Source organism: Lagopus leucura, unplaced genomic scaffold (assembly GCF_019238085.1).
Source record: "Lagopus leucura isolate 7727_CA_CO unplaced genomic scaffold, USGS_WTPT01 Super-Scaffold_702, whole genome shotgun sequence".
In the NCBI taxonomy this organism is placed as follows: domain Eukaryota; kingdom Metazoa; phylum Chordata; class Aves; order Galliformes; family Phasianidae; genus Lagopus; species Lagopus leucura.
In genome coordinates this window covers 10,910,243-10,922,658 of record NW_024962254.1, presented here as the reverse complement: position 1 = coordinate 10,922,658, position 12,416 = coordinate 10,910,243, and the positions used below count along the sequence as shown (strand labels likewise).

The following is a 12,416-nucleotide window of genomic DNA, read 5'->3' as shown; positions in this document are numbered from 1 at the left end:
CTTGTTTGATTTGAGTTTTCTGAAATCTTCCCCAGATAGGTGGATGGGAGTTGATTACTGTGTTTTGAACATTGTTTCAGCCAGGTGCTTGAGCTTCAACAAGCAGTGTGTACTATTCTCAGGTTTTAGTAATTGGCCATTTTTCAAAATTCTTGAGCTTTAAGACGTAAAGAAACCTGTGATTAAGCCAGAGTGACAACATGCTGTACTGTCTCCTTTCTCTCTACTTTTAGAGTATTTATGATTTCAATATATCTCTTTAGGATGTTGCTGGCAGTTGTAACTCCTTTTATTCTTCAGCCATGCTTCACGGCTGTTACACAAGAACACTTTTATTTTCTCTTAATGAAAACTACAGCCATTATGTCTGCTTATGCATGAGTGTACTTATGTTAATGGCTTCACTACAGTCTCTCTTACTAAAGTTTAGTTATAAGACAAAAGCATAAAGGGATGATGACTCCACCACTTCCCTGGGCAGCCTGTTCCGGTGCCTTCCAACTCTTTTGGAGAAGAAATTTTTCCTAATTTTTCCTTAACCTCCCCTAGTGCAAATCAAAACCATTCCCTCTAGTCCTACCACTACTTATGCAGGAGAAGAGGCCAACCCCACCTCACCGTAACTTCCCTTCAGGTAGTTGTAGAGAGCGATAAGGTTTCCCCTGAGCCTCATCTTCTCTAGGAGGAGACTAGGACTAAACAATTTCAGTTCCCTCCCCATAAGACTTGTGCTCCAGACCCCTCAGCAGCTTTATTACCCTTCCCTGTACATTCTCCAGGGCCTCAATATCTTTCCTTAATGAGGGACCCCAAACTGAACACAGCGCTTGAGTGCAGCCTCACCAGGGCCAAGTATGGAGGGATGATCATCTCCCCGCTCCTGCTGGCTGCACTTTTTCTGATATAAGTCAGGATATCATTGACCTTCTTGGCTACCTGGGTATGCCGCTGGCTCATGTTTAGCTGAGTGATGAATCTAACACCTCCAGGTCCATGTCTTCCACCCACTCTGCCCCAAGGCTGTAGCATTGCCTGGGGTTGTTGTGGCCAAGGTGCAGAACTTGGCTTTCCTAAGAAGCTATATACTATTTCTCCAGAGCTAATACACTTTTGAAAGTAAAGCCAAACCACAAGCTTAAATGAGTTAGCAGAGTACTCTTAAACAGTACCTAGTGCAAAAGAAAAGGAGGAGTCTAAACTCTCACCACTCACGCTCGTTCAGCCTTTATTTACTATTACAGATTCTCCTAAAAACCTTTTTACTTTGGATTAGGGTGCTGGATGTGCTCAAAAGTTTTTCCATTCCCAAACTTTCCCATCTCCACAGCTCTTCATTGTGAAAGTCAGTTTCCTTGGACAGAGCTGAGGTTTGAAATAGGATCTTGCGACACAGTTCTTTCAGTTCATAAATCAGACTCTCACTTCCCGACAGCTGATTAAGGAAAACCTGCAAAGGCAGGAGACTTATCTCTGGCACCAGAAGAGTCATTAATGCCCAGGTGGTTTCTGGGATATAAATGCACCAGTGAGATAACTAACGATGTACATTTTAACACAAAATGGTTGCTAATCGTTTTACTGTGAACACTGACGAATGGGGTTACTGTATAGTTTTGTTCTGTAGTAAGTGCAATGTATGGATGTAGCAGGAAGTGGGATTAGCTTGATTTAGCTAAACAAAATAAAGATTGAATGCATGCATGATTGCTATGAATTTGAGTGTTGCAAGTAAACATTGTCAGGTGAAAGTGCTACTTAATTTGAAAGGCAATTCTGATTTACAAACTAAATCAGATAAATTTAAGGTGGCCAATTATTCAATTTAGATTGAAAATTAGATGAATATTTCTAAGAGAACAATCAAATTCTGTGTTAGTTTTTTTATTGAGATTAGTGAGAGAAAAGAAAATCCCAGCAATAAATTGACTTCTTTTAAGTCAGAGCCATTAAGTCAGAGTCATATTTACAGGAACCATTTGAGATGATATCTATGCTTGTAAGGGGCTTGCCTCCATGATCCTTTGGTGCTCCATGTTCCTACTAAATTGAAGAAGACCTTAACTTAATCTAATCTAATTTTCTCTCTTTTTGTAGAGAATAAATCCACATGAATGATTTGTAGGAGTTGCTATGAAATTAGAAGTTAGATGACTTGAATGTGATCCAGTATAATTCACAAAATCTACTTTATTATGCTCTAAGTGGAAAATGCAATAGAGACTATATGACCTCTACTGCTCTCTTGTGTTTTATTTCTTATTTTGTGGAACTCCGTCCTGTAATGTGGTATCCAAAATAGTGCAAGTATTCCAGTTTGGTCTTGCTGGCTCTTAGTAATATGTTAGTACAGTCATTTTGACTACATTGCTGTAGTCAAAATTGCATTGCAGAGTGCATTAATTATGTGTTGCAGCCAGCAGTTTGTAAAGGCTGAGATTTCATGCTACTTTAAGAATAATGTGGCTAATGGGTCATAACGCAGGTAACTTTTTGTTTTCTTTCGATTGAATGAGAAGATGCCAGTAATGGTAAAATAAATATACTCTTCTGGATCAAGTTCCTCTCCTTGCCTTTGGAGGCAACCAAGTATTTTATACCTTTATTAACAAACTGCCCAATTAATATTTATGGTGTGTATCTAATTAAACAGAAATTCTGAAGTAGAATTATTTGCTTTGCCTGTTGCAAGTAAACATATTTATAGTGTTGTACTGCGAAAACCAGTTTTAATTATAGAGCCTTAATTTTAATTAGCTGTAATTGCAAATGAGCAAAATGGGAGTTTTGTTTCATATGTATAAAATATATTGGTTGAGGGAAAAACTACTGAAAATGTATTACACTGAAATTCTAGAGCTCAGCATCAACGATATGCTACAGCAAACAGTACAGTATCCTATTTCAGTCTGTAATAAGTCCTGTGCCAGAAGATGAGCTTCTCCCTAGGGAATGTATGTGCTAATTTTTCCATTTAAGCAGAGATTTTCTTATATATTTAGGCAAGGAAAGAGGAAATTATACTGGACAAAAAACCTAATTTTGAGTGTTTTTGATGGGCAATGATTACTCTTTGTTTTGATAAATCATACTGACTACGTTGCTGGAATATAAATATAATCCGTTTCTATTATTTAAGAAATGAAAGAGAAAGTCAGCTAACAAACTATACTTTTTGCCGGTTAACTGAAGTTCAGTTAGCCAATCAGGAAACAAACAAATGCTAGTTTTGTTGAATTCAAGGGTTTTTCTTTTGACTTTACACAGATCCAAAGTCATCAAAATCATTTTATTATATTGGATAAGTTTTACAGGTCAGAACAGTAAGAAGTGGAGCAGAAAAAGCATCATCTACCTGCCTTACCCGTGATGTCCTCGGTCACTAGGTCCATCACCCTGTTGAACAGAAGCTCTACGTGAATTCTTTAGCCCTCCTTTTGCTGCAAGCTTATACTCAGAAACTGTTTGTGCTGCTTTTTCCATACTTGATATCCTGTACTCTTATAATCTGTAAAGAGAAGTTTGTGTTCTGAATCCTTGTGTAATGGTGTCTGTTTGCCTTTATTGATTGTAGGAGCTGATGAGATTAGCATCATTAAATTGAACTTAGTGTTTGTGAACGATTCCCTTGATAGAGAATGGCACTGTGGCTTTTTGGAAGGTAGATTCATGTGTGCTTGCAGCACATATGGAAAGAATGGGAAGAAAACTGATGGAGGAAGGATTGAGGAAGATACCGTGATATGATTTGGAGGAAAATAAATACTTACTAAAAGAGAGTTTGGATCTTCAAAATGAATTGAAGTAAAATAAGGTAAAGGAAATGTGATTGCTCTGGGAATTCGAAGATGAGAGTTGTTGCAGTGTATCTGTCAGAAGATGGTCATCTCAGGGCCTGCAGAGGCCACGGAGAGAGAAATTGCAGCAGAGTTAGGGTAGGCACATACTGTATGCATAACAAAATGTGTAGTAGTTGATGTGCTAATTAAAATATGTCAAATTTTTTCCTTTTCTAAATGTGAGAAATAGATCAAAGATGAGTACATGACACTTGTTACCTTACTCATTGCCCACTTCTGCTGCCTGTTGAGTTGGGCAAAACTCATGCTGAGAAAACACCTACAGTGGCTTTTACTGAACAGAGCAAAGAAGTCCTCAAGGGGTTAAAATACTGCATAGTTTCAGAACTGATTAGAAAATTTTTATTTCAAATTCATTAACTGGATTAGAAACTCAAACTTCTGTAATACGTAATTCTATAAAAGTGCCTTGCTGTTGCATTTCAGTTGGAGTTTTGACTCCTTAGCAAACATTGTGAAGAAGTTACATTTAATTTGAGTAATAAAACTTTCATTTATTATTGTGAAAATATTTGCATTTGTCATCAAACAACTAAGTAGAAAGGAAACTGAGCAACTGATGAGTAAACTATTTAAGTCAAGAGCTAAATTGCCCAGTGATTTCTCAGATATAGATGGAAGTTTTCACTACTTGCTACCCTGTGTCATTGGGAAAAGGCAAGGAGTTTTGTCAGAAAACGTCTCCCCCTGCACCCCTTTGCATTCCAGCTTGTATTCAGAGGGGCTGGAGGTGGCTGAGCTTGGCTTCTGCATGATGTCCAATTCAGCATTATAATTCTAGTCTCATTCAAAATATGAACTATCACACAAAATATGAACTATAACAAATAGCATGCAGTTCATCTGTTTGTGTTCAAATTGGCTCTCACAACCACCCTTAAGAAATATGGCTATGCCCAATGAGAAATCTCATGGCTAGATTAGTGCAGTTTATTAAAGCAACAGATTGCAGATTCTTTTGAATTGCTGGTGATAAATGTACTGCCTGCATAACATGTGAGGTTAACCAAGAGCTTCAGTAATATGGTCAAATGTGTTAAATGATGGAATAACTCTACAGAGATTTCTAAGTTTCCTGGGGAAGAACTCAATGTAGCTGTGTGTGTATCTCTTCCAATAGGTGTCCCTATGCAGGAGGAAGAGAGGCTTAGCCTGTTGACTGGCCCCAGAAGCCAGTGGTGTCCTTCTGACTTGTCTGTACTTTCCCTAAAATTCCTTCTGTCTAAGGTCACCTTAATATTGTTATCTTACACTGAAGTGCAGCTTGGGTGACTATAGTCAAACATGCCTTTGTTTTGCAAAATTTACTCTGAGAACATGTTTTTGACAGGAAGATGAAAAACTGCTATCTGAGAGTTGACTCTGGAAAACAAGATAGTTGATCACTTCCAATAGTTTCATCAGTAAATAAAGTGACAGACTCTTCAGTAGGGGAAATTTTTTCTAACTGAAAGAGGGGAGGCTTAGATTGAATATAAGAAAAAAAACTTGTGATAAGGGTAGCGAGGCACGGGTAATATGTTGCTCAGGGAGGTGGTGGAAGCCTCATCCTTGGAGACATTCAAGATCAGGCTGGGTGGGTCTCCGAGCACCCCTTATCTAGCTGCAGATATTCTCATTCACTGCAGTGGAGCTGGAGTAGATGGCCTTCAACAGTTCTTTCCAATTCAGATGATTCTGTGATTTTATGATCAAGTCCCCCATCCCTGAAGGATGATGATGGGGTTTGACTCTATGCTGCTTTTTTTTCTTCCTAGAGTCAGCGTGGAAGTCTCCCATGGTGTTTGTACACACCTAAGGTCGGATGTCATGTAGCTTTCCTTGGAAGTTTACCTTCTCACAAGAGGTGGACCTTTCAGTAAGGGACCACCTGCAAATATTCCACATAATCTACCCTGAAGCTATAGTCACTCAAGCTTCACAATGTTTAGAAGGAGCTGGAGAGCTCACAAGCAGATGTCACTGGGATTAGAGCTCTAAGGGCTCTTGAGCTGTTCACTATTTATGGGGTAAGATGGTTGACTCACAGTCATAGTACTGAGCAAGACTGTATTACCAGTCCTGAGCCAGGTCTTAGGCGTAACAGCCAGGCCAGAGGAGGAGGAAATAGGAAAATGAAGTGTAAGTCAAATGAGTGATTGACTGCATAATATCAAAGCAATTTAAAAGAGCAAGCACAGTTATAGCTACATGTAACTGTTAGATAATATGTTTAAATATTTGCTATTTTGTAATAAATTGCTTTTCCAACTTTTTTTTTTGACAGGACGGTATTTAGTTCTATGTATAAATTAATTTTGAAAGCAAGCTCTTTTATTTTTAATATATATACAAGTATTATGTACTGCAGAACTGTAGCTCAGGAAGAAGTTACATGCTCTTTATTTTTACATTTATCCTAATTTTCCCATCTTGAACTCTGTAAGCTTCCTATATTTTTCTAAACCGGTATTAAGGCTATTCCTGTTTAAAGTAATCACCTTGAACTTTTCTTTTTCTTTTTTTTTTCTTTTTTCCTGTATTTCATTAAAGGTGCAGGTTTTGACCGAATAATGCTTTATTCTTTCTGCTCGTTTAGGATTTCCTCCCATGATTTTAATAACTTCTTGCATTTATAAATCATTCAACTACAGAATAAAAAAAGGGCAAATCAGTATGTATCAGAAAATGTTCATTCATTAAAGTGCAGTAGAAGGAGAAAAGAATAATTCAAAAAAAGCATATAATATATCTTTCTGACAATAATCTGACACAATGATACTTGGTTTTCTAAATATCTCTTAAGAATGGCAATTCACAGTTCAGTGAACTGGCTTGGCATCACATTATAAAATGTCTTAAAAGCAGTACAGCCACGGTTTTTGTATCTGCTTTTAGGAAATTTGTTTTCTTTCATTAGCAAAACTTACTTTTTATTAGTTAAATTCTAAAACCAACTGAAGCTAAAGTAAATTCAGTGGAACCATTTGTGTGCAAGATACATAACTACACTCTGTATTGGTTTTCTTGTCTCTAGCTCCAGTTGATTTCACCACAAAAATGTATTTTTTTTCCAAGCATTGCACAGTTCTGATCATTTTATAAGAATTGACTATAATTGTCTTGTTCAAAATTTTATTATTATTTCACAAAGCTTTTTTTCCAGGAAGGTGCAAGGCTCAAGAAGCATCAAGCCTGGTTAAAACCTTCAACTATAACTACAGAGGATACATGTGTTCTGGTGGACAACAGGTTGATTGTGAGCCAGCAGTGTGCCCTTGTGGCCAGCAGTGGTATCCTGGGGGTCATTAAAAAGTGTGGCCAGCATGTGGAGGAGGTGATCTTCCCCCTCTATTCTGCCTCTGCTGAGGCCACATCTGGAATGCTGTGTTCAGTTCTCGGCTCCTCAGTTCAAGACGGGAAAACATAGAGAGTCCAGGGAAGGGGCACAAAGGTGCCTAGAGGCCTGGAGCATCTGTTCAGCCTGGGGAAAAGAAAGCTGAGAGGGGATCCTATAAATGCTTATATACATTTCTAAAGGGTAGATGGATGTTCCATCCCTTAGATCATTTCTGTGGCCTGCCTTTGGAAGCTCTCCAACAGATCCACATATTTCCTGTACTGAGGACTCCACATCTGGATGCAGTACTCCAGGTGAAATCTCACCAATGCAGAGAAGAGGGGCAGGATCACTCCCCGACTCAGGACCTGGTGGCCACATATCTTTTCATGTAGCTGAGGATATGGTTGGCTTTATGGGCTGTGAAAGCACACTACTGGCTCCTATTGAGCTTGCCATCCACCAGTACCCCCAGGTCCTTTTCTGCAGGGCTGTGCTGTGTCCTTTTTTTCCCCCAATTTGTACTGATTGCAAGGGGCTGCCACAATCACATTGCACTTGGATTTGTTGAACCTCATGTGTTTCACCCAGGCTCACTGTTCAAGACTGCCTAGGTCTCTCTGAATGGCATTCTGTCCCTCGGGTGTTATCAACTGCACCACAGTGCTTGGTGTCATCCATAAACTTAGTGAGGGTGCACTTGATCCCACTATTTATGACCCTGCTATGTTCATGCAGTGCATGAACCTTAAATGTTATCAGATTTCCAGCCTCCCCCACCTCCCTTTTTTTTCCCCATTTTTTCCCATAGCTGTCTTTTGTCTTTTCAGCCTACCAGCAGACTTTTATACTTCATGTTTGAACTTTTCATGATCAGTCCTTTAGACCATACTTTCAAATCTGGAGACTCTGATGCCTATTTTCTCCTCCTAAAATGCTTGCAAGTAGGTAAAAAAAAAACAACCCTGACTTCTATTTAATGGATTTCAGTTTTGGTCATCACTGTTTTTGCCAATGACAATAACATTATCATCATTTAGTTTTTATGGTTTTTTTTTTTTTTTTTTTAAATAAAACTTCTCCAGAGGAGGACTTACGAACACATATATATTTTATTTTAAGATTTCTGAAAATATGGATGGAAAATTTTATACCAACGATGTAACATATTCATCTGTAAGACATTAGCATATCTACCTATGGTTTCTTTCATGCTTTGAAACCACAGGAACTGAGACAGCCCTCAAGAGCAATCTCAAGGAGTAGAAGATGAGAAGAAGAAATGTATTTTTATTCTATATTGTGACATAGTCCCAACTAAGGCGTTGGGACCTTACAACCTTACCATAGTTGTACATTATTAGTACTGTCTGCATACTGAGCAATGTTATAGTTATCAATTTTGAGATATCCTACTTTCTATACCTCTAAATATCTTGCAAAGAATTGTCCTGCTCAGTTTAAGACATGGTCAATTTGAAGCATTTCCAGTGCTGCAGAGGACTGTATCTGTAAACAGAAAAGGCAAAAAGCAGGAAGGAAATTTGTAGGAAGGTTAAATATAAAACGTCTAGAAGATTTTTCTTAAAAGATATTTTGTATTGCTAATTTTTGTGAAGAAGTTTTGAGTCAGATTCAAATGATGATTTTACTTTGTTGTTTAAATACTCAAATTCATATTAATTGGTACATATTTAACGAATAAAATATTGCTTGCAATTATTTTATGAGAAATACTGAAAATGCTGAAGCATATGTATATAAAGAATCATTAAGATACTATTCAAATATTCAAAAAGGAAAAAAGATGAAGTTGCAGTGAATATTGAGTAGATTAACAGAGTAATTTTAGGAGAGAGAATGATTTGCAGTTGAATTTCTGTTGAGGATTAGGAACTTAGTTGGCAGAGATAGTGTCATGAATTAGATTTTCTTCTTGTTAGAGAGAATGTAGGATATTTTGCCCTGAAAAAAAAAAAAACCACAGCAGAGAATTCAGCATTCCTCAAAAAGCTTAGTTTTGAAATGGTTCATTTTATGTTGTAATAATTAAATGCTTCATGAGTAAGACAAGTGAGGGATGGATTACATTTTCAGTAGTAGAACTACTTGCATTTCTGAGCTGTTGTAATGCTAGAATAATTCGGTGGCAAGCCACTAAATGAAGGAATTAATAGGAGGAGATCAACTTTCTGAACTGTAATAATGAAAAGGAAGAGGAGATGGGGAGGAACAGATGTCATACAGCACAGTAGGTGTGCTTTTTTTATATAGAGTTCCAATTCATGAATGAGCAATTATTTCTAGATATTAGGAAAGGATTAGCAAGTCAGAGGAGAAGCCTAAATGTAGGTTAGATAGTTGCTGGTGTAGTAACAGCAGTAAGGATAATAAAAGCAAGTGTAGTGTGCCTGCGTGCTTTTCTGAGGCAGATGGGGTTTTGGAAAATTGCTCACTCATCCTACTGTGATATGCAATCCCACATCCCATGGCTGCTGACCCCTTTCACACTGTGACTTAGCTTCACTCTGAGCTGTGACTTAGCACAACAGACCCAGTAAAGAGCTATGAGTGAAAGGTTGCCTGAGGCCATGCAGGTTCATGTGGTGTCACTGGGACTCCTGCCAGCCAAGTAGACATGGCCTATTCTCTTTACCATGTGCTGTTGTTATCATTTGTTTCTGGATTGAATGCAGTCATTGCACCTAAATACTATTCTTCAGGTCATCTTTGTATTTAAAATATACATTTAAGCAATGAACTTGAGATCTGATGATAGCCAGCTGTTGCAGTGAAGTCCTTCAAAATATCTCTTCTAGAGCAAGAGTATATGTCACAAAGTGGTGCATTCGTCCAGCAAAATGTAATTTTGCCCTTCTTGAAGCAATTCTCATACTTAGCTGAATGTTTTCTGGTGAAGATATTCTTCTAACCAGAGAGTGGAGTCAACGTGTACAAATGTTATTGAAACGAGTCTTTTTGAGTTTTTTTAAGATTGAAACAAAAAGCATGAAATTACTGTGCACATTGGAGAGAAGGGTGGAATATGAAGCAACAATGAGAAGATGAGAAGTTCAAATAGGTAGAGAAGTACTAGAAAAACAGAGGAGGGTTTCTGTGTCAACTTGAAAAAGAACCTTACCTTAAAAACTGTTACGCTACCTCTGTAATGTAAAGCAGAATTCAGCTTTGTCAGAAGTTACAGAAATAAGAAGTATAGTTTTAAATGATGATTGAATAGCATTTTTTCTTGTTCAAAGAAAGTGTGCTCACTACTGATTCCAGAGCTGTGTAGTGATAGTAGTTACAAAACGCATCAAAGTCAGGTTTTATAATCTCTATATTGCATTAAATATACACCACAGATAAATTATTAAAAATATTTCATTTATTATTATTTTAGATCAACATGCCCTGTCATACAGCAGAATTAATACTTTCTCTGTTTCCACACAGCCGAGGCATTGAGAACAGACTCGCACTACGACGACAAACCATTCTCCGGGAGAAGGGGAGGAGACAGGCCAGTCGAGGGCCAGCATATATGTTTAATGACCACTCCACAAGTCTTTCTCTTGAGGAAGAGCGCTTTTTGGATGCAGCAGAATATGGAAATATCCCAGTGATTCGCAAAATGCTGGAAGAATGTCCCTCACTCAATGTAAATTGTGTGGACTACATGGGGCAGAATGCCTTGCAGTTAGCCGTTGCTAATGAGCACCTGGAGATCACAGAACTTCTGCTGAAAAAGGAGAACCTATCTCGGGTTGGGGATGCCTTGCTTTTGGCTATTAGCAAAGGTTATGTTCGGATAGTAGAAGCTATCCTAAACCATCCCGCATTTGCCGAAGGCAAGAGGCTTGCATTAAGTCCTAGCCAGTCAGAGCTTCAGCACGATGACTTCTATGCATATGATGAAGATGGAACACGGTTTTCTCATGATGTTACACCAATCATTCTGGCTGCTCATTGCCATGAGTATGAGATTGTCTACACTCTACTGAGAAAAGGGGCTCGGATTGATAGACCACATGACTATTTCTGCAAGTGCAGTGAATGCAACCAGAAACAAAAGCATGACTCTTTCAGCCATTCTAGGTCCAGAATCAATGCCTACAAAGGTCTGGCCAGCCCTGCTTATTTGTCCTTATCCAGTGAAGACCCCGTAATGACTGCCTTAGAGCTAAGCAATGAGCTGGCTGTGCTTGCCAACATTGAAAAAGAGTTTAAGGTGAGTAGAAGAAGATTTGATTTGACAGACACAGAATTACAAACTTCAATCAAAGATGTTTCTTCTGAACAGGAAAAGGTTGGAATCATCTTCATAAATCAGTAGGATAATATAAAAGGTGGCATGTTTTGTTCACTTGTGCAAGCCAGATGAAATAGTTCTACTCATACATTCAATATTTTCTCATGGTTGGACTGAAAAATTTTGCTCACTTCTCACAATATTTTAGTTATTTACTAAAAGGATTCTAAATGTTGTCCTTTTTTAATATGCTGATTTTCTTTTTTGTTTCTGTATATCTCTTAATCTTTTTTATTCAGTTATACTTATCATAGAATCATAAAATCATAGAATGGCTTGGGTTGGAATGGACCTTTACGATCATCTACTTCCAGCCCCCCTGCTATAGGCAGGAACACCTCCCTTTGTGTCAGGTTGCTCAAAGCCCTATCCAGCCTGACCTTGAATGCTTCCAGGGAGAAGGCATCCACAATCTAGCTGAGCAACCTGTTCCAGTGTCTCACCACCATCACAATAAAGAATTTCTTCCTAGTATCTAGTCTAAATCCTCCTTCTTCCAGTGGTGGTTTCACACTGATGGGCAACATTTAGTTGTATTTCAGACAGTAATAGTCTCACAAATATAAGCTTTTTGCTCTCAGTGGCTCAGAAAAGTCAGACCTTGTGCAAACACAGGCAGTATTAATGGTGGATTGCAGTTGTGGTTTAACCCTGCAAACAGCCTAGCTTCTCACAGCTGCTCATTACCCCCCAGTGAGATGGGGGACAGAAATGGAAAAGGTACAAGTATGAGAACTTGTGTGCTGATAAAAAGGCAGTTCAGTACAAAGGCCCAGATTCTGATAAGAGCAAAATTAGTTCAGCTTAATTCAGAGAATGAAAGTCTGTCCCATGAAGTTTCTGGCGGAAATCCTTGAGATCTCAGTGGACTCATATTTCATCCAGTGCTTGCACTTACAGTTTAGAGAAGAGTATTTAAACCACATTC

The 12,416-nt window shown here is 38.3% G+C and overlaps 1 protein-coding gene across 1 annotated transcript in view; it reads left to right on the top strand.

The window, feature by feature from the left end:
- The window catches only part of TRPC6 (transient receptor potential cation channel subfamily C member 6), a 94,912-nt gene that overhangs the window by 47,037 nt on the left and 35,459 nt on the right, over positions 1 to 12,416 (top strand). Inside the window, exon 2 of the mRNA XM_042862458.1 lies at positions 10,633 to 11,407. Coding sequence (XP_042718392.1) covers positions 10,633 to 11,407 — 775 coding nt within the window. The remainder of the gene's footprint in view (positions 1 to 10,632; positions 11,408 to 12,416) is intronic.